Below are 27,014 nucleotides of genomic sequence, written 5' to 3'. Positions count from 1 at the left end.
GGCAGGTAAACAAACCGGCCCGGCCCACCAGGGGCTTTCCCTGCACAAGCAGCGGAACAAGTTTGGGAACCACTGCTCTACAACATAGAAATCTAGCCGTTTTAATGGTAATGTAAAGCAGTTGGTGCTGTCTGATTTTTCTCTGAACATGAAACTTAATGTTCTAATTTCCAGACAAAAATATACAATAAAATTATGCAACTGTCCACTTCGAACATGTCTATGGGGGAAATGACTGCAGGCCAGATCTGTAACCTGGTTGCCATAGATACAAACCAACTGATGTGGTTCTTCTTCCTCTGCCCTAACCTTTGGGCTATGCCTGTGCAGGTAAGAACATGGAATGTTCGTATGTTGTTAATGTACTTATGCCTTTAGTGATCATTCTCTCATGAATTTTGTTGAAGCAGAGAGAACAAGAAGATAGAAATGTATTTAACAGAAATAAGAATGTTATAACAAGAATAAAAGAGGGTTTTCACTTAGAATGTCATACATTTCCCCAGGAACACCTAGGTGGTGTTTGAAAATAGCATGTAATTTGACAATGTGTTAGACTTATATTGGGAATTAACTCTTGGAGTGCTGCCAAACAGACTTAGTTTTCTGCCACAGATGCCATCAGGTGCTGCCCCTGTACCAATCGCATTACTTTGATGCGCCATTACGTTCACTGCATTGTGACACAACAGCAAAGGGGCTAACCATAGAGCATTACAATCACTTGTTTTCTGAATCCCAGTGGTGACTCACTGGAAGGTGTAAGGGAAGCAGGGGCTTATTGAAATCACTTAAGGCTCAATCCTGCATTCTTCGGTCATTCAACAAAACTGCCCTGCAAGCCCAAGGACAGTAACAGCAGGCCTTTTTCACTTAAACACTTATGCTCATTAGCCTTTCTTAAGCTGTTTTCAAAAACATATTTTAAAGATTAGTCTTGAATTTTAGTGCTCATGAAAGTGGGAAACTAATAGCACTGGCCACCAGGGGTATTGTACAGATGGGCACTGTTTATACTTTCCACCAAATCCCTCCCGGTACAGCTCATTTCACCCTGACTCCTCTGCTATTTTAGCCCTGGATCTCTGTCAGTCATAGAGTGCCAACATCCTGTCAAATTGTACAGTATTTTGTTCTGGCTTTTCATTGTGGATAAAAGTTTAACAGGAGCTAGACGCAGGCCACTAAATTTATATCCCAAAATATGATTTGATGCCTTGCCCCAGAGGATAATACATACTCTCACTATTCCTACTCCTAGAAATATCCTTCAGGGCCATTACATTTTTAAAATTCTTTCCTCTTATTGTGAATTCCAGACAGACCAAATAAAAATCTGGAAGAAAACATAATTGTTTCTACACAGACAACTGCATTGTTTTAGATACCTATTTGGCCTAATTTGCTACAGTAATTTAGCCTAACCAAAAGCTACACTACATACACAGTATAATATGTGGGCTTGTGGTACTAATCATTTCAAATGACGGTGGCTGTTATTTTACACAGGTGCCTTTTAATGTATCCAGATACTATAACTAGCAGCAAATCCCAATCACAACTCATGCTCATGAGATTGCACAGCTTCGTTTGCCACATGAAATCAGTTTGCTACTTTGTCCTCTCCTTTTTCCTTGCTCTCATCTATATACATGTCCATCCACAGTTCTTCACTCTTCTTTTTCCACTTGTACAGTACTGCCACCACCAGTTGTTGGCTCTTAATTGCCCAGTTCTGAAGCCCTTATGCATGTGTAATGCCCAGTGAAATCAGGTTTGCTTGCATCAGGGCTTTAAGATGAAGAAAGCACAAAGTCCCTAGGTGTCTAACCCACTAAAACAGAGAGAGAGTGCAAATTACTTAGTTTGGAAAAGTCAATATTTAACAAAACCATAGAAACCTCCGAAACTCCCATTGGGAATTTCGAGAGGAGGTTGACAGTACTACAGTGTCACTGTATGGAAATTATTTCATCTGACATAAATACAGCAACTCCGATTGTATTTGTTGGGCTGTTTTTTTTGTTTTTGCCAAGAATGCCTACCTGACAAATATAAATACTCAACGGTGAAAGAGACAACAGACTCTAAATTAATATGCTGCTTTTTGAAGTAGACAATTCAGTTTCAAATACATCAGAGATATTTCTGTTCTGTTCATACTGCAAAGGTACTTTTGTGAGCAGAGTTACATAGGGGATGGTCTGGATAATCTAAAAGTCGGAGGGATGGATGTAGTCTAACCAGGGGCGGCTCTACGTTTTTTGCCGCCCCAAGCACGGCAGTCAGGTGGCCTTCAGTGGCGCACCTGTGGGAAGGCTGCGGTCACGCGGATTCTGCGGCGTTTCTGCGGGTGATCTGCTGGTCCCGCGTCTTTGGTGTACCCGCCGCTGAATTGCCACCGAAACCGCAGGGCCGGCGGACCTCCCGCAGGCAGGCCGCCGAAGGCCACCTGACTGCCGCCCTCACAGCGACCGGCAGGCTGCACCCAGTGGCTTGCCGCCCCAACACGCGCTTGCTGCGCTGGTGCCTGGAGCCGCCCCTGAGTCTAACTCAGCTGCTCTAAGCTTCATGGTGATTACTCCTGCCCCAAGCAGGTATAATTTCCATGAGGGTATGTATGAGGATGCAGCTGGCCTGAACATATGGGTATTGATAATGTAATCATCCATTGGGCATTGAGGGAATAAGGCTACTGGATCAGACAAAAACATTTAGTATAGATGATACCACAGTAGTCTAGTGGATAAGGCACTGGCCTAGAAGTCAATAAATCTGGGTTCTGCTCCTGGTGCTGCTGCTGTAACCTTTGGCAAGCCACTTAACTTTTCTGTTCCTGTGTGTCTGCGACCGTAAAATCAGAATAATGATTCTCATGCCCTCTTTTGTAAAGCACTTGGAGATCTAAGTATTATTATTCAGCTTCCCTGGAATTTTAATTTGCAATAAAAGGCAGCTATTTTATGCTCCTGGCTTTATAGACTTTCATTTCGCAGGGAATTGGGAGGTACTAGCTTGCAATTCCAGTATTTTGAAAACTGCAGGAACAAAAATGTAAACAGTCAAACAATATAAGGTCTGCAGAGCTCAAGCAAAGCCTGTTCCTAAATTCATACCAAGATCTAAATGTGTGTAAAATTTAATGCAAATAAATCATTTACCACTTTTATTATTTATAAAATGTGTTTTAAAAGAAAAGTGCAAAAATTGTCTTACATTTTAGTGATGCAATAATTAATGCTCTATTTGTAGAGAAAATGTATGTTTCACTTTAGAATTATTGCCATAAATGGGAGTTTCATGTGCCGATTAAGGGCATGGTAAAGACCCCAACACAATAGTGCTTGTCATTGCCAGGGCAATACACTGGATTCCCACATCAAATCTTTTTTCCTAACTTGGTTTGTCACTTGCATAACTCTCAAATCAGACTGAAGTAGCTATAGCCAAGTTTGTCAGTCAAAAGAACAGAGGGACTTATTGATAGGCTAGATTTTGTAAAAAAAAAAAAAAAAAAGTTATTTCTAGAGCTGGTTAGGAATTTACTGATTAGACATTGTTTCATCAGAAAATGCAGATTCATTAAATAGGTTTCTCAGGTCCAGGATGGAATTTTTGGTGTGTGAATGAGTCTAGAATAGCTATTGGCCAGAATACCTAGTAGCCAGGAAGTTAGGGAACTGACCTGGGATACATTCTAGGGTATGGGTGACTGCTCTGTTCCAGGTGAGTGCCGTGTGTGTGTGTGTGAGAGAGAGAGAGAGAGAGAGAGAGAGAAATCTGCTTCATCCCAATTGTGGACCAAAACCAAATGTTGAAACCTCAAAACTTTTCACATAATAGAATTCTTGTTTCCCAGCTATACCTAGCTTTTTCACAACAGTGTCTTTCAGCACATCCTCATCTGCCCCATTTATGATTATTGTTACCAGCGTCTGGACTACAGGAATAAATAATTGTGCAATGTTATTGTACAGAAAAATGAATTGGTTCATCCAAAATGGGAGGGTTGAATCAAACAATTATCTGAGCAAGCAAAGTAACGTTATTCATTGAACCCATTTCCATCTAATGCTGTTCAGAAGTTATATTTAACAGTCAGTGCTGGAAGTGAGGAAACGTCAAGTAACGTTACTTCATGTGTTACTGAACTGCATGTTATTAGAAGGCCATGTGGAGAGGAAGAAGTGATGTTTTCTGGATGAGGAGGCTTTATTTCTTCACTTGCAATCCAATTAATCATCCCCTCTTGAACTGCCTGGAGAATGCTCACACTTTTGAAATATCTAACATATTACCTTATGCTTTCTGTTGTCATTCTAATAATATTAGTGCTTGATTGAAGCTCTTCTAAGCCATGACATGAGCTGTAACACGAGGAATTCTGGATGATTCAGTGGCAAAACTCCCATTGACTCCAACAGAAGCTGCATCAGACCTCAGATGTCAAGTTAATGCATGAGAATTGAGAATAATGTTCATTGGTACAGAAGGGAGGCTGGCTATGCAGAAAGCAGACTAAAATACAAGTAGTAAGCAAATTACAAAGTAGCAGCTTTTTTTTTTTTTTTTTTTTTGATTGCTTTCACTTTTAGGGCCAGATCTTCATCTGGTATAAATGGCTGCAGCTCCACTGGGCTCTTCATGTTCTAATTTCTGGTTTACACTTGAAAGTGACTGTCCATTACGCAGTGTGATTGATTTTTGTTTTACTAATACAGTTATTCCTGTACAAGCCCTAGTGTGAATGCACTTGCACCAGTATAAAGGTGCTTGCTATTGGTATAGCTTAATCTCCTTCTCAAATGGGAATAACTATAGCATAGTTATGGTTACTGATATAACTGCATCCACACAAGGGGGTATGTTCCACTTTAACTATACTTGTATCGTTAAAACAGTGCAACTTTCTAGGGTATAAAAGGCCGAAGATATGACTCATAACAATTATAAGTAAAATATTTTCACAAATAAATATGTTTTTTGAACTCATGCTAGTGCTTAAACCCTGAATTTCCATGATATTGCAGGAATAAATGAGATCATTATTGGAGGGGGTGGAGGGCAGCGGGGAGAGAGAAAGACAGAGTGTGCGTGTGTGTACGCATGCCCATGTGCAAGCATGAATATTATTTCCAGCAAACCTTGTGAAGACAATTATAACTGAAAGTAACTATATTGAAGAGATGGTGGCAGGCTGGTTGTTTGCTCTTAAAAGAAATCTGGATGTTAGGGCACTGTGTCCATTCGCTGTAAAGTTATCCTGCCACAAATATACACAGTGAATTGTATCCAGATAAAAAGGCACTTCTGAAGGAGCTTTGAGACACACAGAAGAATCTGTGTCTTTGATGAAAACATAAGGCCGGATTCTCAGTTATAGTCTGGCCCCTTTACACTAGTCTGGCAGTGCAAAAGGGCTGTAATTTGGGTGTAAGTTACATTTACACCTACTTTAAGGCTCCTTTTACACTGCCAAGTCAGTGTCAAAGGTCCTCAATGTAACTGAGAATCAGACTCATTTTGTTGTGTTTTGTGTAGTATACAACAATCCTTTAGCTTTTGAAAATATTATCTCCAATATCAATGAGGGTTCTAACTTTCCTATCAACCTAGCAAAAAATATATCTACATTAAAATGCATTGTTATCCTACAGTGTTCTGCAGCAAATCAGGATAATTCCCATATTGTTTTTGTAGCATGCCGAATGCACTGTGCTATAGAAATCAATGAATTCTGCATCATGTTTGTCAGACTCCACTCCAAGATGCCTTTGCCCCTCATCCATTCATTGCTTTTCCTAATAATACGGCACGAGCACTTAAATGGATGCTCAAAAGAGTCTTCTAATCAAAAATTGAACAAACCAAGCAATTATTTAAAACAAATTAATTTTTACTTTGGAGAGACTTAACCAACATTTTAGCCATTTTTATGTGTTTCATAACTTCTCCTTGATTAGAAGATTTGTGCATTTATATATATTTTTTTTCTAAAAGTGTACAGACTTTGAGCCCTATCTTTGTTCCAACTGAAGTGAATGGGAGTTTTGCTATGGCTTTCAGTAGCTGCCTGATTCAAGCCCATTGAAGTCAATAGAAAGATTCCCTAGGAGCAGTATTAGGCCCTGTAAGGGCTTTTACCTTTCTGCCATAGATGTCCTTCTTTCTCTACGGAAAATCCCACATCCTTAAACCCCCGAGTCATTGAGAAGGATAATTTATATTTTTAATCAAACATACTTTACTTTACCTTTTAAAACCAGATACCAGGTAGATTTTTATTCATTTGTAACAGAATCAGTCATACTATTGAGTTTCTTGGTCATGGTAAATTGTCATAAATATCCCTGTCGTGGGCAGAGAAGAGCTTTGAGGTTTTGCTTAAAGGAAGTTATGTAAAGTTTCATTACAGGATTTTTTAAAACCATGATCCTCTGGGAATTGTGATGTAACTACTTGCTAGCTGCCAGATAACATTTGAATGGGCTGAGAACAATAACTAGCCACTCTTTTAGAGAGACAAGGTGGATGAGGTAATGTCTTTTATTGGACCAACTGATATTACCTCACCCACCTTGTCTCTCTAATACCTTGGTACCAACACAGCTACAACAACACTGCATATCATGATTATGTTGTGTCTTATATGATGAGGATTAGAATTCATTGCAATAATCATTAGATGTTTCAGCTACTAATATCCACACCCTTGTACTGCAAAGGTATTTTTGTCCAATGAGTGCTTTGTATATTGAAAACGTTTACATCTCATATCACAGTATGGGGGAGAAGATGAGGATAGGATCACTTTTAATCAACTGTAAAGTACAGGATCATAGTTCTGCTGTCCCAGATGCTGGCCACTCCCACAGCTTGGACAGTGAACCTCATGAGTTTGCACCCACAAAATTTGTCTCTGGGGCAGATAAAATAAATGGGTTTCCCGCTCCTCTCTGTTCCATCCTTAGAATCAGTGGATCCCCTAGAACTTGGCAGTCCACAAAGGTTAGGGCTGTCTACTTGGAGTTCCTGTGCCTTTGCACTGGCTTCATGAACTCGTGGGGTTTCTGGCCTTAGTTGGAGCTGTACTGCCAGGCTCCTCCTCACACCCTTCCAAGCCTCTCTCTTGGGTGGGAAGATCTGCCCCTTACTGATTTAGGGCCTCTTCCTACAAACAGCTCCATGCAAGAAACTGACATTGAGGTCTTCAGTGGCAGTTCTACACTGAAACACACCCTATTGAAGTCAGTGGAAAGAATCCCATTGATTTCAGTGTGCTATGGATCATGCCCATGGAAGACTTATAGGATCAAACTCTTATGACTGCAAACAGTTTGTAAAGTGTATTTCAATTAATATTTAACTTTTGTTCCTAGAGGATTCCCGCCAGCGTGTACTATTCCTCCTTTATACCTTTCATGACAGTGTATTTTTCTAAGTAAACCCTGCCGAGTTTTTTTAAAAGTATGCATTGTCAACTTTAATACATTTTAAATAATCTGCAGAGATGCGCCAAAGGATTATTTGGGGCAAGGGGAGGCTGCAAGGGTCAAAAGAAGCTTTGCATTAACCCATTGAATAAGCTCAGACTGTAATGGGAAAAATAAAGAGTCTATTTTCCTCTCCATATGCACGCATAACTCCCATTAATATCAGTGGAAGCTATGGGCTTGGTCTTCATCCTACTCTCCTAATGTGAACGTAACTCTGACATCAGTGGAGGTTATATGTGTGTAAGCATTATAGGAATGAGCCCATACAGAGAGAACATTAAGCAAAGTATTAGGGAAATTACTACATTGTATTTTTAATTAACTTAAGGGAATGGCACATGAAATTGATTTTCTAATTGTATGTCCTATGCCCTGATTTTATGTGGAAAGTTAGAGTTTAGTTTATATAATCTGTGTTGGATAGAATGTCAGTAGCCCAAATTGTTCACACATTTGTACATTATTACATCATTACTGGGAACGTCTTGACTGATGGGTTGCATTTATAATGATGTTTATAGGATCTAAGGGCAAAATTCTCCTCTCCAATCTACGCTGCAGTTTTATACCTCAATACCTGCAGCATAGACTGGCAATGAGCATTTTGTCCTTAGGCTGTTTCATTCACTAAGGGGCTGTGTGTTTGACACACAGGATCATGAAACTTCTTACAAGTTTACAGCTGAGTTTATTTGAGGTGGAGATTCTCAGTGGCATTAATTCTCCAATGATTTTGTTCCTTATTTCTTTGTGCATTATAATGTACAGTGTGGCTTTTGTCTGCAGCAGTGCCATCAGTGCACAGTATAATATCCTGCTCTCTGCTTTAAATTCAAAATGAGTAAAATATCAACTGTATTTTTAACATTCTTTAATACTGTTCTCCATTGTTGGAAACTGCCACTCTTATGTATGTATAAATCCCAATGAATTAAATTAGACTTTTCCCATGCATCATGGACTGAAAGATTGAGATCAAACTTGGAGCTGTAGGTTTCCCCTTAATTTAAAAAAAAGGGGGGAGAGACTTTAAATCTGCCAAAAATTGTGACAAAAATATGTGCAAGTGTAATAAAGTACACATCATGTCATTCAATCACCAAGGGGGGGAAAGGGCTGTAGTAACTGTCAACAGCACAGCGAGGAATACTAAATGAAAAGATTTTCAACTATTTTTATTGTTTGTTACAGTAGCACCTATGGTACTTTGTTGCAATACAGAGCACTGTAATATTCTGTATATGGTACTATCTGTAGCAGGGAATCCAGGCAGTACAGAAATGTACAGCAAGCTTTTCTAAACTTCTTGCAATCTGAGATTAAAAACACACAGTCCACCAATGGAAGAAGATCCCTGTATGTTTATTTAGAATCACACTGGAACATCCATATTTTTCCACACCAAGCTGTGCTTTTTCTACCAGTAGTAAGTTAATGAGACTCTGAGCAGGGTAAATTGACCATAATTATGGGTTGGGTTTGGATTTAGGTTTTTTGGGGTTGTTTTGTACTTTGGCTTGACCTCTACTCCTCCCATCTTTGTTCAGACCACATGCCTTCCTTGGAGATTGCATAGCTTTGATGGATTTTAAACACTTTATGTGGTAGGTTAGTAATGCAACATATCAAGCAAAACTTCTGGGGTTGTACATGAAACCCTGAGGCAGGCTTTGTCATAGTGAATTGCTGTTTTTCAGCATACAATCCAGGGGCATTTATGGCCTTCACTGTCTGCTTATTCTTTGCTGTGCATATACAATGAGGTAATTCCTTGTCTTTTCACCCTTTCTTACATCAGATTATTGTAGGTGTGCTTCTGCTCTACTACCTGCTTGGAATCAGTGCCTTAATTGGAGCAGTAGTGATCATAGTTCTTGCACCTGTCCAGTACTTTGTGGCAACGAAACTCTCACAGGCCCAAAGAAGCACATTGGTAAGTATCTCTGGTATTTCTTCATTCATCTGCATTTAGAATTGCAAAGCTAAGCCTATGACATTGACCAAATACTGCCTGTCAAAGATTTTGTAACATTCTAGTATGTCAAAGACAGGATGCGAAAGTGATGAAAAGACAAGCAGCAAGGACACAATTTGTCTTAGAATTATTCTCTTAAACGGTTGTTGTTTTTCTCTTTACCGTAAGTAACTTGAGATTTGATCATTCTTCTCCTTTCCTGTCTTATAAATTAAAACCAAGTCAATGATCATTCTGTCCACTGAAATGCTATTGTACATAATAGAGCCAAATGCTCATCCCACAAAAAGCCCCAAAAAATTAACCTAGTTGGGGGGGCGCCATAGGGAGAAGGACTCCTTCACTCTAGCTCAGAACCAAGTCACAGAGCATAGGCACAGGAACTAGTGGTGCGGGGGTTGCTGCAGAACCCCCGGGGTCCCAGCTGCCAGCCACGTACACCCGGGGTCCCAGCTGTCGGCCTCAGCTCGGTGGGGTGGACAGGGATAAGGGGGCTGGCTTTCAGCACCCCCACTATTAAAAATGTTCCAGTGCCACTGTCACAGAATATCGGTGCAAACACACCCGGCTGTTACAATAGCCTCTGAAAAGTACTAGCAGCCATGCAACATGATACATGTGGGGGTTTGTTTAGTAGAACCCCATAGTTTGCATAGCCACTGGTCATCACTTAACCCTGCCTTGACTTGCACTTAAATTCTCCCCCACCCAATCACCTGCACTGCTGCAGCCCAAGTTGCCACGGATCAGTGCTTCACAGCACAAAGAATGTGGAGCCTCCCTCTGAAGCCTGTCCCTATACTCAATAGAATCACTATTTCATTGCCTCTCCAGCCATGTGAGCCCATTTAGAGGGTCAGGGGACAAGATTTGCTCCCTGAGATCTACTTTGCCCTCAGTATGCACACATAGCACTGAGTATTAATGGGAGTTATACATAAGTATCCCCACCTCCAAATACCTTCCATAGTATCAACTCCTCTAGAAATGTGTGTGGCCTTCATCCTCATATCTGAGCAATAATGGGTTGCCTTGGAAAAAAAGAAAAGAATTACGAAACAACATATGTGTTCAGTTTAGTACATCCTTACTAGCACATTATACAGTGGCAGTCTGTGTGGCTTTTAATTACCATGTAAAATGTTTATTTCAGATTGTCAGCAGCTACTGAGATTTACTTTATGTGGGGATATTTCATTACACAGTGAACATTCAGCAAACATTCTTGGCACTAGAAGTCATGCCAACCCCTAAGTGTGTCTGAAAGGCCATGTAGGGGTGAGATTTTCATTAGCTAGGTGATTTAGGAGCACCAGTCCCATTGAAAGTCAGTGGGACTTTGTGCTCCTTAGTCACCTAGACACTTTTGAAAATCACACCCCTAGAAAGGGAAAGTTGAATGGACAGAGCCATTGAAAATATTATTGACTGATTACTGTATGCAACTTGCTGGGGACTGCAGGCAGTTTACACGGTGACACAGATCCTCATTCTAAGGTGCTCTAGTAATCCTCCTTAAATTAATTTACATGTAATTGTTGCAGGAATATTCCAATGAGAGACTGAAGAAAACAAATGAGATGCTTCGGGGCATTAAACTCCTTAAACTCTATGCCTGGGAACATATCTTTCACAGCAGTGTGGAGGAAACCCGGCAAAAGGAAATGACCAGCCTTAAGGCCTTTGCTCTCTATACCTCCATATCAAGTAAGTTGCTTCCTTATCACACTGATGAGCTTATGTACTGGTACATTATTACCTCCTAATGAGTTTACCTTTTCTCAGCTGGCGTAGATCCTGCTGCTTTAGGGTCTGATCCCATACTCCTTATTGTGCAGGCAGATCTTCCCTTTGATTCAATAGAGTTCGGTTTATGCATGTGTGCCCTGAATAATTAGGCCCTTAATGAGCTAAAGAAACCTAATAGCTACAAAATGTGTCAATTCAAGTAATCCATGGAATTTTTCCTCTTTTACAAAATGTGAATTTGGAGGTCAGGGTGAAGGACAAATAGCAGCAGCTAGAGGAGGGCTCCCTGGGGGAGTTTAGTGCTGTGTAACCTTCCTCCTCTGACTCTGCCTGTGCACCCCAATCCAGTCTAGCATCACTTTCTATTTTTCCAGTCTGAAGCCTCACTGGAATGGAGCGTGCCAGCTATGTGATGGTTTTGTGACGTGTGCAAATTAAACTAGCGTTTGTACATGGGTCTGCAGATTTGAAAAGTCATCACAATTCCTTGTACAGGCCCAGTAATCCAGGATTACCTGAACTTCAAGCTACAAAACCTTGTGTGAGATAGCTGATTTAGGGCCTGTTGCTGCACTGTGATGCACTGGTGAAAAAGCCTGCTTGTATAGCACTTCCACTTTGAGAATTGGCTGGCTAGAGTAGCTGAGATTACTCAACAGAAGCAGTCTGTATTGCTGCGTGGGAACAGTAATAGGGTCATACTGGAGTTGGGAAGTGCCAAAGGCAAAGCAGAGATACTTGGTTTTATTCAGGACAACACAGTGTCTTGCTGTGCATCATTTAGAGTTGTAAAAAGTTCCTGTAGATTCAGACTAGGAGTAACTGCCTAATTGCTGATTTAATTGGGCCTGTGACTTCATAGGGATTTTTCCTATGAACAATAGACAGCTAAAAAATGTAGAAAAGTGCTGCACTTATTGAATTATGGCTTTATTTCCAATGTGATTTCATAGTATGTTGTATCACAGTACCATGTATCAAGCAATATACACCTCGGTAATACACCACAGTACCACGTAGCAAGCAATATACACCTCGGTACAGAACAAGGAGTAATGGTTGAAGTGGGGGAGGTTTAGGTTGGATATTAGGAAAAACTTCTTCACTAGGAGGGTGGTGAAGCACTGGAATGGGTTACCTAGGGAGGTGGTGACATCTCCTTCCTTAGAGGTTTTTAAGGTCAGGCTTGACAAAGCCCTGGCTGGGATGATTTAGTTGGGGATTGGTCCTGCTTTGAGCAGGGGGTTGGACTAGATGACCTCCTGAGGTCCCTTCCAACCCTGATATTCTATGATTCTGTGGTAGTGAGGCTACAGAACAGAAAGATATCACAGGCTCCTTACCTAGATGGTTTCATTATGATTCTCAGCAGATCCTAGCATTCTGGGGATGGGTGAAGCTGTGAGACCCTAAGCAATTTTCAGCATTCCAGGGTTTTTTTTATTCCCTCTTCAATCTTACTTCATCTCATAGCCTTCTGTAAAGCATTTACTCTCCCTCTGAGTTGAGCTGAGCCAAGCCTATAATTGAAGAGGTTGTAAAAAGTTCCTGTAACCTCAGGTCAGGAATATCCGCACCTTTGCTGCTTTAACTTAGGCCAGGTTTACACTACAAACTTACATCAGTAGAACTATGTTGCTCAGGGGCATGAAAAATTCACACCCCAGAGTGATGCAGTTATAACAACCTAACCCCTGGTGTAGACAGCGCTATATTGACAGGAGAACTTCTCCCATCGACATAGTTACGGCCTCTCACAGAGGTGGATTAACTATGCCGATGAGAGAAGCTCTCCCATTAGCATTGTAGCATCCTCCCTAAAGTGCTACATCAGTGCCGCTGCAGCTTTTTAAGTGTAGACCTTCCCTTAGGCTATCAATAGAGCTACATTGATTTACGCTACCTGATGCTCTGGCATACTATATGGGGATTATAAAGGCATAGAACTCATTATTTTTCTCAATATAGATATAAATAGTGTGACAGGCATAACTAACATCAGATCTGCTGTGTGGGGTTCATACATCACTTATATCTACTCTTTATTTGTTGTTCACAACCATAAGTGAAAACTTGTCACCCTCATTGTCTCAAAGCAATAGTGTAAAAATACAAGTATGTGTCAATACAAATTAAGTCAAAAAATGATGCACCAGTAATAACTTATTAAGAGTCAATAGTGACTCAAAACAGCACAGAAAAATAGCACTATTGTGATATGAACAAGGTGGAGATAAACTTGGAGACTCTTGGATATTGTCCTGGCAGTACAAAGTAATGGAAATTAATTTTGGTGACTTTTGCACACACCTGAATAGGTAAACATAATTCATTAGAATGGATGACTCTACCATTCCAGTCTGCCTGTCTGTCTATCAAAATTTCTAAGGTACCTATCTCTATGGTATATAAGCATTGGTATCTATATACCTGATATCACCATAATTCACCACAATAAAATATATATTGCACCTGAGAATGTGGGAATAATATATGATGATGTCATCCTCACTCCTTTTCTCTCTATATAAAGCTGTACATTGCCTGTGTAAGATTTTATTTTTAAAAGTAAAGAGAAAAGTGTGAGGGATATGTTGGAGATATTTTGTGTGTCATTGGGCAAGAGGAAGGATAGACATTTTTCAGGACAATGGGAGCAGAAGAAATTCGATATTTTCTAGAATTTGTTTTTAAATGTTCTGAACCTTGAGTCTTGAAAATGGTATCTTATTATCTGTAGTTAACTGCTTCCTCCTGTTCAGGTTAATGGTTGAGTATACCTCACCTTTGATGAGGGACAGATTTTCAGTGGATCACAATAAATGCATTTGCAACATTTATGGGTATATCAGTGTGGCCTTAAGAGAACCTTCATTTGAACACACAGATTGGTAGTTAAATGTCTCTGCCTCTTCACCCACATACACAAATGTAGCGTTTTGCATTTGCAGGGAACTGCAGTGGATGCTGCAGGCACTTTCTTGAAAATAGGCTCTTACCATCTATTTGATAAATTGTCCCTGTCAGAATCAAACTAAGGAGGATGGCTTAGCAGTGATGCAAAGTATTTTCAGTGAAGAGCAAGTTTTTGACTTTTTTAACAATGAATTTATTAGCAGGAGCACACCAGCCTCCTGTGAGTTTTCACACCATGCTGGTAAATGAGAGATTCACAAACGTTGTATGTAGTGCAGCTGTATGCATGTCGGTCCCAAGAAAGCTTGTCTCTCTCACCAACAGAACTTGGTCCAATAAAATGTATTATCACACCCACCTTGTCTCTCTAAGAATCACAAATATTCAGTTTTAGAAGATGCAGCATGTATTGTATATCCAGAGGTACAGACACAGAAATAAATGGTTTTCTCTTTCCTTTGATCTCTTGCTGGAAGCAAAATAATCCCAGGTTTTCTCACAAGGAAAAGCACAGTACCTGATCCCAGATCTAAGGTGTTCAGTTAATTTCCTTTTTTGTCAGTTCTGTTTCCCTTTGTCCAAGGACAATGCTTTTGACAGAATCCAACTCATCTGCAACACCTGATCTCAGAAATAAATTTCTTTTAAAAACACTTCAATATACCACATTTGCCTGATAATGGTAATGCATCCATTTTTTTTGTTTAAAATAGTTTCATTTAAAGGAATTAATTGGCCCCATTGAAATAACTGGCAAAACTCCCATGGACTTCCATAGAATCAGGATTTCACCTCCAGTCCTGATTACAACTACCATTTTCCCCCTACCCCAAGTGAATCAGTTGGGCCTGGTCTACACTAGGCTTTTATGTCGAATTTAGCGCCGTTATATCGAATTAACCCTGCACCCGTCCACACCACGAAGCTATTTAGTTCGACATAGAGCTCTCTTTAAATCGATTTCTGTAATCCTCCCCAACGAGGGGAGTAGCGCTAAATTCGACATGGCCATGTCGAATTAGGGTAGGTGTGGATGGAAATCGACGCTAATAGCTCCGGGAGCTATCCCACAGTGCACCACTCTGTTGACGCTCTGGACAGCAGTCTGAGCTCGGATGCTCTGACCAGCCACACCCTGGGAAAATTTGAATTCCTTTTCCTGTCTGGGCAGTTTGAATCGCAGTTTCTGTTTTGACACCGTGGCGAGCTCAGCAGCAGTGGCAACGATGCAGAGCTCTCCAGCAGAGATGGCCGTGCAATCTAATAGAAAGAGGGCCCCAGCATGGACTGATCGGGAAGTCTTGGATCTCATCGCTGTGTGGGGAGATGAGTCCGTGCTTTCCGAGCTGCGCTCCAAAAGATGGAATGCAAAGACCTATGAGAAGATCTCTAAAGCCATGGCAGAGAGAGGATACAGCCGGGATGCAACGCAGTGCCGCGTGAAAATCAAGGAGCTGAGACAAGGCTACCAGAAGACCAAAGAGGCAAACGGACGCTCCGGATCCCAGCCCCACACATCCCGTTTCTACGAGGCACTGCATTCCATCCTAGGTGCGGCCGCCACCACTACCCCACCCCTGACCGTGGACTCTGAGGATGGGATATTGTCCGCGGCCGGTTCCTCAGCGGACGGGGAAGAGGAGGAAGGAGATGAGGAGGACGAGGCAGTCGACAGCGCTTACAACGCTGATTTGCCCGACAGCCAGGAGCTCTTCATCACCCTGACAGAGATCCCCTACCAACCCTCCCCAGCCGTTATCCCAGACACAGATTCAGGGGAAGGATCAAGCAGTAAGTGTTTTAAATATCTAAACATTTATTTATAACATAACTGGCATATTTAAAATATTAACAATAGCTAAAGTGCTTTCAAACATGTAAACATTTATTTAAAACAGAACAGGAAGATTTAAAATATTAACAGTGGGTAAAGTGCTTCAAAACATGTAAACAGGAAAGTCCAACAAAACGGGAATCTGTGCAAAGTGTATCATGATTAGTCTGTCTTTGGGCCCTTCAATATATAGTCTATTTTCAAAAAATTTCACAATGTCCGCTTCATGATTATACTGCCCCAAACGCTGCACTCTTTTGTCCCTCCAAGGGCACCTAAGCCAAAAACTGGTCAATGTATCCGGGGATAGAGGCGACATCCTCCGGGGAGAACTCCTCATAGGTCTCCTGCAGGTGTTTTTCAAGCCTCATGAGCAGGTTCCTGGGCAGGGAGAGCTTATTAGGCCCCCCGTGGTATGAGACGTTTCCCTGCCACAACGCCAGCAGGTACTCGGGGATCATGGCCTTGCAGAGCATTGCAGCAAATGGCCCCGGTTTCTGCAGGCTGTCCCGAAGCATCCGCTCCTTCTGGCTCTCCGAGACCTTCAGGAGGGTGATGTCTGGCATGACTCCCTGCTGTGAATTAGGTAGGGGAAAGTTAGTATTGGGACTGCTTGCCCGTCCCTTTACAGAACTGCAACCGCCGGTTTACAGCCACGCGGTTTACAGCCGCGAGGGGGTGGGACAGGGCCAGAGTTCATGCTTGCAGGATTGCTGCCAGCAGAGACTCGCATTGCTTTCTATGTGAAAGGAGGCCAGTGCCACTCTTAAAGTTTTAAGCAGCCACAAGTCTACGGCTTACCATGTTTGCCATCTAGACAAAGTCCGGTGTCCTGCCCTGCTCCTCAGCTCGCCACAGCAAGACCGCAGGCACTGTAGGCGAGGGCCGAAAATTCGACCTTGTCCTCAGTGCGCGTGTGATAGGTGCTCTGCATGGTCTTGTTCACAGAGAAAGACTATGTTCTCTGTTCACAGATACATTGATCTGTCTCAGGAATTCACTCCCTTTTTCCAATTCCCACAGCCCCATCTGCCCAGAGGCTAGCGCACATTAGGAGGAGGAAGAAGAGGACACGGGAAGACATGTTTGCTGAACTAATGGGATGCTCCCGAGCACAGGCAGCCCAGCAGACACAGTGGAGGGAGAACTTGTCCCAAATGCACCGGGCAAACATGGAACGGGAGGAGAGGTGGCGACAGGAGGACTGGCAGGCTACTCAAACGCTGCTTGGACTAATGAGGGAGCAAACGGACACGCTCCGCCGCCTTGTGGATGTTCTGCAGGACCGGAGGCAGGAGGAGAGAGCCCCGCTGCAGTCTCTCTCTAACTGCCCTGCCCCGCCACCAAGTCCCATACCCCCCTCACCCAAAGTCCAAACACGGAGGGACGGAAGGGGCCGTGAAAAATTTCACTCCACCCCTGCGGACTGCTCTACCACTAGAAGGCTCTCATTCCCCAAAATTTGAAAAGTCCTTTCCTACCCGCCTCACACAAGACCCCGTCCAAGTTTCACCCCCCCGTTCCATGTGCGGTTGTTAATAAAAAATACGTTTCTGTTCATTACTGTCTCCATCCTCTTCTTTTGGAGGAGAGTCTGTCTGAAGGGGGGGGAAGGGGCTTGGTAATTGGACAGGACAGTCACCTTTAGCAGGGGGCAGGTCCAGCAGCAGGGCACATATACAGTGCAGTGACTAGTTATCCTGGTCAGTCTGGGAGGTGGTTTTCATGTTCTGTGTGGTGGGGGGGGGGTGTTGCTCTGTGACTTTGTGGCGGGGGAGGGCAGTTACAGATCTTATGCAGCGGTCCTTACCCTGGATCACAGAGCCGCGCAGCAGGGGATCTGTAACCCTCCTCCCCCTGCAAGACAGTCACATAGCCGACACATACACGCAGTCCCGGCCAGGAGGGCTGGCAGGCTCCGTTGAAACAACCAGTCTACCACCGCGGAGCCTGTCATTCCTGGAGTTTAGAAGCATCATTTGCATCACAACACTAAACCCGCCCCCCGCCACAGTCTGCGTCCCAGGTTTAAAACATTCCCGCGAAAACAGTAATAAAGACAACGGTGTCCATTAACAAAACAGAACAGATTTTATTTTTTGGGAAGGGGGTGAAGGGGGTATGTAACTGGAGAGGATAGTCGACGGCAACTGGGTAAAGAAACGGGGGCAAGTTCAGCTTCTGTGTCCACAAACTGAAAAGTCACTGGGTACCCTGCTCAGCCTTGAAACTGGCTTTCAAAGCCTCCCGGATGCACAGCACGTCCCGCTGGGCTCTTCTAATCGCCCGGCTGTCTGGCTGGGCGTAATCAGCAGCCAGGCTATTTGCCTCAACCTCCCACCCCGCCATAAAGGTCTCCCCCTTGCTCTCACAGAGATTGTGGAGCACACAGCAAGCTGCAATAACGATGGGGATATTGGTTTCGCTGAGATCACAGCGAGTCAGTAAGCTTCTCCATCTCCCCTTGAGACGGCCAAAAGCACACTCCACCACCATTCTGCACTTGCTCAGCCGGTAGTTGAAGAGTTCTTGTGCAGTGTCCAGGGCGCCAGTATAGGGCTTCATGAGCCAGGGCATTAGCGGGTAGGCTGGGTCCCCGAGGATCACTGTAGGCATCTCCACATCCCCAACAGTTATCTTGTGGTCCGGGAAGTAAATGCCTTCCTGCAGCCGTCTAAACAGACCAGAGTTCCTGAACACGCGAGCGTCATGAACCTTGCCCGGCCATCCGACGTTGATGTTTGTAAAACGTCGCCGATGGTCCACCAGTGCTTGCAGCACCATTGAAAAGTAGCCCTTTCTATTGATGTACTGGCTGGCCTGGTGGCCCGGTCCCAGGATAGGGATGTGAGTCCCATCTATAGCCCCACCGCAGTTTGGGAATCCCATCGCAGCGAAGCCATCTATGATGGCCTGCGCGTTTCCCAGGGTCACTACCTTTGACAGCAGTACCTTGACGATTGCCTTGGCTACTTGCAGGACAACAACCCCCACGGTAGATTTGCCCACGCCAAAGTGGTTCGCGACTGACCGGTAGCTGTCCGGCGTTGCAAGCTTCCAGAGGGCTATGGCCACTCGCTTCTGGACAGTCAGGGCTGCTCGCATGCGGGTGTCCTTGCGCTTCAGGGCAGGGGACAGCAACTCACAAAGTTCGAGGAAAGTCCCCTTCCGCATGCGAAAGTTTCGCAGCCACTGGGATTCATCCCAGACCTGAAGCACTATGCGGTCCCACCAGTCCGTGCTTGTTTCCCGGGCCCAGAATCGCCGTTCAACAAAATCCACATGCCCCATTGCCACCATGATGTCCTGGGCGCTGGGGCTCGTGGTTTCTGACAGCTCTGTGCTACTCTCCGACTTCAGGCCCTCACGGCGGTGCCGTAGCCTCCTCGCCTGATTTCTCTGCATCTGCCTCTGGGAAAGGTGTATGATAAGGTGCGAGGCGTTGAGAACGGCCACAACTGCAGCGATGGTCGCAGCGGGATCCATGATCGCAGTGCTGTGGCGTCCGCGCTGTCACTGATCAAAAAGTGCGCGAACTGATTTCCCGCCGGCGCTTTCAGGGAGGGAGGGAGGGCGGTAGTGACTGACGGATGACGACAGTTACCCAAAAGCACCCTCGCCACATTTTTTTTACCCAGAAGGCATTGGCGGATCGACCCAGAATTCCAATGGGCAGCGGGGACTGCGGGAACTGTGGGATAGCTGCCCACAGTGCACTGCTTCCAATGTCGACGCTTTCCCTGGTAGTGTGGACTGACAAAGTCGAATTACTGTCCTTAGTGTAGACACATACGTTCGACTTTCTAATATCGATTGCACATATTCGATTTAACTAAAATCGAACTACTCTCGTAGTGTAGACATACCCTTGGATAGGTCATCGTTACGATCATACACTGGAGGAGAATATTGCCGGTGGGCAGTCTGCAGCAAAAGAGGGTCTATCCATGACCAAACTTTGCTGGGTTCTCTGCTTAGACATGCACAAAAAACAAATCTATGTACTTCAAAACTCCCACAGGTAAATTTCAGATACAATGACTTAGTAGGTTTAAGAAACCAACAGCTCTAGGATGCAAATTTCTTAAAGGCCTTAGAAACACATTCCTTATCGAAGGTCCTGCATCAAATTTTCTCCATATTTCATACGTGTGACAACTGTGCAGCAGGAAGGTCATGGGGGACAGAGTTGAGGTTGTTTTGAACTTCAGCACAAACATTTCATTTTTTAAAAATGTAAACTTAACTTTGAATTTTCCAGGCTTTTAAACATTTGTGGGTTGTTTTGAGGGGGGGGGGAATCATTTTCCTTTAAAAAAAATTGCCTAATTATTGATCAATATTTACAATTTAATTCTAGCTTTAACCAAGTTTTTGCCTGGAAATATAAATATATGCAATACTCATTAATGCAAACATTCTAAATAAGAATTAGGGCTACATTAACATGACAAATTCATTTTTTTAAGCATATAGAACGTGAAAAAATGGAGTATATTTTCAGGATTCATTAAAGATCTTTTTTAATGTTTGAAAACAGGAAGGATAGTCTACCAATGTCTAACAGCACATTAAATCCTTCTGGGAGTTCATGTCCAAAAAAGGACAGCCAAGGAGTCAGCCAAAACTGTTTGAGGGTCAAATGAGGACATTCCGCAGGAGAAGATAAAATAACTTGGGAATATTTTTACTGTCTGAACATTGACTAAGCCTGGTGAGAGGAAAAGACAGGCATGGATATAAATAAAAATTGAGGTTAACCTCTTTCTTTAGTATTACGAAACTACTGATATTTTCCTATGATAGATGCAGTGAGGTATCTTATAATATGCTTAGGCTTGGAAGAAGTAGATTTTTATCAGTAAATGTCAGTAAACATCAACTTCACTGTACACACATGAACTGAAGAAAAAATATTTCCATCAATAATATTTGAAATTTACAGATAGGCAAAGTAAGAAAATACTGCTTGAGAACTTCTTAGAGTTTGATTTTAGGATATTTCCTTTGTATATTATGACAGGTGATGTTGACAATTGAGGTTTTAACTGTTCTAGAACTTTAATGATAGCAGAAATTGAGATTAAAAACGTTATTGTGTGACCTCTTTTAATTTCCTATAACTGTGAAAATTTAAATCAATAAAAACTGAAAAAATGCTTAGAACCCATAATTTTGAACTGTGAATATGTAAATCAATAATTGAAAAGAATGCTTAAAAATAAATATAGATGGCTATACCTCCATAAAAATCAAATTCTGCCAAGTCAAAATATAAGAACATAAGAATGCCCGTACTGGGTCAGACCAATGGTCCATCTAGCCCAGTATCCTGTCTCTGACAGTGGCCAGTGCCAGATGCTTCAGAGAGTATGAGCAGAACAGGGCAATTATCAAATGATCGATGCCCTGTCATCCAGTCCCAGCTTCTTGCAGTTGGAGGTTTAAGGATGCCTGGAACATGGGGTTGCCTCCCTGACCATCTTGGCTAATAGTCATTGATGGACCTTCCTCCATGAACTTATCTAATTCCTTTTTGAACCCATTTATACTTTTGCCTTCACAACAGCCCGTGGTAATGAGTTGCACAGTTTGCCTGTGTGTGTGTGTGTGTGTGTGAAGAAGTACTTCTTTATGTTTGTTTTAAACCTACTGTTTTGTTTTAAAACTGCCTATTAATATCATCAGGTGACTGTTAGTTCTAGTATTATATGAAGGGTTAATAACACTTTCCTATTCACTTCCTCTATCTCATGCATGATTTCATAGACCTCTATCATATCCCCGCTAAGGTGTGTCTCTTCTAAGCTGAACAGTCCCCGTCTTTTTAGTGGTTCCATACCCCAACTCATTTTTGTTGCCCTTCTCTGCACCTTTTCTAATTCTAATATATCTGTTTTGAGATGGGGTGACCAGAACTGCACACAGTATTCAAGGTGTGGGTGTATCTTGGTTTTATATGGTGGCATTATGATATTTTCTGTTTTATTATTTATCTCTTTCCTAATAGTTTGTACCATTGTTACCTTTTTTTGACTGCCACTGAACCCTGAGAGAATGTTTTCAGAGAACTATCCACAATGTCACCAAGATTTCTTTCTAATTTAGAAAGAAATAGCTAATTTAGACCCCATCATTTAGTACATTTAGTTAGGATTGTTTTTGCTAATGTGCATGACTTTGCACTTTTCAACATTGAATTTCATCTGCCATTTTGTGACGTAGTGACCCAGTTTAGTGAGATCCCTTTGTAGCTCTTTGCAGTGAGCTTAGGACTTAACTATCTTGCATAATTTTGTATCATCTGCACATTTTTCCATGCCACTGTTGACCCACTTTTCCAGATCATTTATGAATATGTTGAATATCACAGGTCCAAGTACAGATCCTTAGGAGAACCTGCTATTTACCTGTCTCTCTGTTGTAAAAACTGGCCATTTATTCTTACACTTTGTTTCCTATCTTTTAACCAGCTAGTGACACATGAAGACCCTCCCTCTTACCCCATGACTGCTTAGTTTGGTTATGAGCTTTTAATGAGGGACCTTGTTAAAGGCTTTCTGAAAGTCCAAGTACGCTATATCAATTGGATCACTCTTGTCCACATGCTTGTTGGCATCCTCAAACAATTCTGATAAATTGGTGAGGTATAATTTCCCTGACAAAAGCCGTGTTGATTCTTCCCCAACATACCATGTTTATCGGTGTGTCTGATTATATTGTTCTTTACTATAGTTTCAACCAATTTGTCTGGTACTGAAGTTATGCTTACCGGCTTGTAATTGCCAGAATCGCCTCTGGAGATTTTTTTAAAATTGGCATTATGTTAGCTACTCTTCTGGTATCTGGTACAGAGGCTCATTTAAGCAATAGGTTACATACCACAGTGAGTAGTTCTTCAATTTCATATTTGAGTTCCTTCAGAACTCTGGGGTGAACACCATCTGGTCCTGGTGATTTAGCACTATTTTAATTTATCAGTTTGTTCTAAAACCTCCTCTATTGACACTTCAATCTGGGACAGTTCCTCAGATTTGTCACATAAAAAGAATGGCGTAGCTGTGGGGGGGTCTCCATATCCTCTGCAGCAAAGACCAATGTAAAGAGTCCTTGAGTGCTCCTTGATCATCCAATGGTCCCATTGACTGTTTGGCAGGCTTCTTGTTTCCGATGTAATTAGCTAGTTGCTCTTCAAATTCTTTTTTGGATTGCCTTATTATACTTGCCAGAGTTTATGCTCCTTTTTATTTTCCTCACTAGGATTTGACTTCCAGTTTTTAAACAATGCCTTTTTGCCTCTAACCACCTCTTTTACTCTATAGTTTAGCCATGGTGGCATTTTTTGGTCCTCTGACTGTGTGTGTGTGGGTTTTTTTTAATTTGGAGTATACATTTAGTTTAAAAACATCTATTATGATGTTTTTAATTGGTCTTCATGCAGTTTGCAAGCATTTCACCCTTGCGACTGTTCCTTTTAATTTCCGTTTAACTAGCTTCTTCATTTTTGTGTAGTTCCCCTTTATGAAGTTGAATGCTACTGTAGTGGGTTTCTTTGCAATTTTTCCCCTACAAGGATGTTAATGATCACTATTACCAAGCAGGTCAGCTACATTCACCTCTTGGGCCAGATCCTGTGCTGCACTTAAGACTAAATCAGGTATTGCCTCTTTCCTTGTGGGTTCCAAGCTGCTCCATGAAGCAGTCATTTAATGTATATAGAAATATTGTCTCAGCATCTCTTCCTAAGGTGATACATACCCGGTCAATCTGAGAATAGTTGAAATCCCCCATTATTTTTGCAGTTTGTGCCTTTGTAGCCTCTCTAATCTCCCCGACCATTTCACAGTTACTGTCGCCATTCTCATCAGGTGGTCAGTAGTATATTTCTCTTACTATACTCTTATTATTCAAGCATGGAATTTCTATCCATGGTTCTATGGTACTTTGGTTCATTGAAGATTTTTACATCATTTGACTCTGTGATTTCTTTCACATATAGTGCCACTCTCCCACTGATGCGACCCACTCTGTCATTCCTGTATATTTAGTGTGACCAGACAGAAAATCTGAAAAATCGGGACGGGGGTGGCAGGTAATAGGAGCCTATATAAGAAAAAGACCCCAAAATTGGGACATCTGGTCACCCTATATATATATATATATATATATATATATATATATATATATATATTTTGTACCCTGGTTACTGTGTCCTATTGATTATCTTAATTCCACCAAGTTTCCGTGATGCCTGTTATGTCAATATCCTCATTTAATACCAGGCACTCCAATTCCCCCATCTTAGTATTTAGACTTCTAGCATTTGTATATAAGCACTTGTGCATTTTGTCAATATTCTGTTGCTTGCTTTCATGCGTTATATTTAAATAGGACTTTTTTTTTACATGTGACTGTTCCTCACTAGCTCCTACATGTACTTTACCAACTTCTTCCCAGTCCTCTTTACTAGGATATAGAGTTCCCCCTCTAATAAATTCATCCCTAATATGCCTAATGCCCCTCTTAAAAGAGATTTAAGAGAGTGCTATGTTCAGTAATGACAACAAGCAGATGTCTTTCCCATTCTTGTGGGTTAACTATTACACAGAATGACCTGAAGAAAAGCTCCATGTACTCATGAAAGCTTCTCTCTCTCACCAATAGAAGTTGGTCCACTAAAAGATATTACCTCACCCACCTTGTCTTTTTAATATCCTGGGTTGTTGTAACATGGCTACAACAGCACGGCATATTGCACAAATTGCATAGCTGCATAAATCCCAGGCCTTTCCACTAGTGGGTGCAGGAAGCTTGAGAACAAAATTCTTAATTAAATCAGTGGCTCTTTAAAACAAATTACTAGAATATATACAAATGAGTTATCTGTGACCTTTCTAAGTTCACCTCTTACGACAGTGAGAAAAATATTTAACTTAGGGAAAGGAATTAGTTTTCTTTATTTTTTCAATAGATTTTAATTTTTTTCTCTCTCTTTCTCAATTATATTTAGATAGTGAAATAAGACTGGGCAAAACAAAAGCTCAAATAAATGGGTTTAGATAGAGGGGTGAGTAGCTTGTGATGTGACCACAGCTGACTCTGACACGAACAAGCAAGGTTCTTTCTGTGCTTCCAAATAGATAATTAGTCATTATGTAGAGTTGTTAGTTTATATTCATGTCCGGTCTGAAAGTGGACCCCAGCCAGAAGCCACACATTCTTTCCAGTCCCCAACCATCTGTGCTTAATAACCTGGCCATATTGGAGAAATCAATGACACCATGCCAAGGAGGGACCATACAGCTAGAGGACGGAGGAAACTACAGTTCATTATTTGTATTGCAACAGCACCTGTAGGCCCGATCATATTTAGGCACTGTACAAATACATATCAAGAGACAGTCCCCATCCTATAGAGGTTACAATCTAAATGGACAAGACTGATAAAACAAGTATTATTATCCCTATCTCCCAGATGAGGAATGAGTCACAGAGAGTCAAGTGACTTGCCCAAGGTCACAGAGGAAGTCATTGGCAGAGCTTGGAATAGAAGCCAGGTCTTCTGAAGCCCAGGTCACTGCCTTAATCACAAGAACACCTTTTTTTCCCACTATGTGAAGAGATTTCAGCTCTATGCCTATTTTCAGGGATCTGCAGCTTTTGGGACCATTCTCTGCAGGTTCTTGACCTAAGCAACCTTTCCCTCTCTGTTAGGTCACAAACCCCGACTCATCGAAGAGATGATTAAAAGAAAACATCAGTATAAAAACTTGTCACTCTTCCCAACCCTCTCCCCTTTCCTTGTTATTTTTTTACCAGAGGAGAAGCTGTAGCCCTGCAATTTTATAATAGAACCTTTAAATGATTCTCTCCTGAAATAGCAAAATAGAATGGGCCAAATCCATTCCTGGGGTATACAGGGATTGACTCAGTTGAAGCCAGGGATTAATCTGATCTTCCAGCAGTAACCTGACAGTTAACTCCTGTCTCAAAATGCTTCTGTTACTGTTATCATGATTGTAATTATTTTGGAATGTTACTGAGTGGACGATATGTCAGTAGTGGCACAATTGCTACCTATTGCACCAAAAGATTACCAGGAAAAAAAATTGTACTTCCTCTTGACAGTGCAATGCAATGTCTAAGCCAGGGGTCGGCAATGTTTGGCACGCGGCTCGCCAGGGTAAGCACCCTGGAACGCCGGGCCAGTTTATTTACCTGCTGACGCGGCAGGTTCGGCTGATCGCGGCCCCCACTGGCCGCGGTTCGCCGTCCCGAGCCAATGGGGGCGGTGAGAAGCTGCGGCCAGCACATCGCTCGCCTGTGCCGCTTCCCGCCACCCCCATTGGCCTGGGACGGCGAACCACGGCCAGTGGGGGCCGTGATCGGCCGAACCTGTCGCGTCAGCAGGTAAATAAACTGGCCCGGCCCGCCAGGGTGCTTACCCTGGCGAGCTGCGTGCCAAACGTTGCCGACCCCTGGTATAAGCCAATAATCTATTCATACAGTGATTTGATAGGTGCTGTGTATTTTGACAATCTGGAGTGCAATATACTGTGAGCACCATAAAAAAAAATACAAATGTATTGGCTGCAATAGTTAAATTTACCACAATATTTGTGTATTTCTCCTATTCTAAGCATAGGAAATGCCATGATAAAGTCAAATACTAGTTTATATTGTATACTCATTATATTGTAAATATTTTTGACCGCTCAGTACAGACTATCTAAATAGTGATGCGTGTTTTCCTTCACAGTTTTCATGAATGCAGCAATACCAATTGCAGCTGTACTTACAGTAAGTATGAACTTTTTAAAATAGCAATGTTTACAAGCCAGGTCTACCTGATTTTCTTAAAGCGAAGGCTGGTAGATTCCAAACTGAGATCTGTCAAATGCTACACCAGAAACACCTGATTTCACTTGCTTTTGCTAATTTAAAAAGAAGTGTCTAAGAGGGTTATTAAATATTACTTCTGTAGTGGCTAAAGGGGTAAGCTGTAGGCATGATGTATCTTTCTTTTTAGTAAGGATTTTGACAC

The 27,014-nt window shown here is 42.2% G+C and overlaps 1 protein-coding gene across 1 annotated transcript in view; it reads left to right on the top strand.

Annotated features, from left to right (window-relative positions):
- ABCC8 (ATP binding cassette subfamily C member 8) overlaps positions 1-27,014 on the top strand; it is a 134,979-nt gene that overhangs the window by 37,337 nt on the left and 70,628 nt on the right. Inside the window, exons 8-11 of the mRNA XM_026660158.1 lie at positions 175-330; positions 9,295-9,429; positions 11,016-11,178; positions 26,730-26,770. Coding sequence (XP_026515943.1) covers positions 175-330; positions 9,295-9,429; positions 11,016-11,178; positions 26,730-26,770 — 495 coding nt within the window. The remainder of the gene's footprint in view (positions 1-174; positions 331-9,294; positions 9,430-11,015; positions 11,179-26,729; positions 26,771-27,014) is intronic.

The sequence above is a fragment of the Terrapene carolina genome, unplaced genomic scaffold (assembly GCF_002925995.2).
Source record: "Terrapene carolina triunguis isolate 2854851 unplaced genomic scaffold, T_m_triunguis-2.0 Scaffold715, whole genome shotgun sequence".
Lineage (NCBI taxonomy): Eukaryota > Metazoa > Chordata > Testudines > Emydidae > Terrapene > Terrapene triunguis.
Note: the sequence above shows the minus strand (reverse complement) of the source record. Positions and strands in the feature narration are given on the sequence as shown.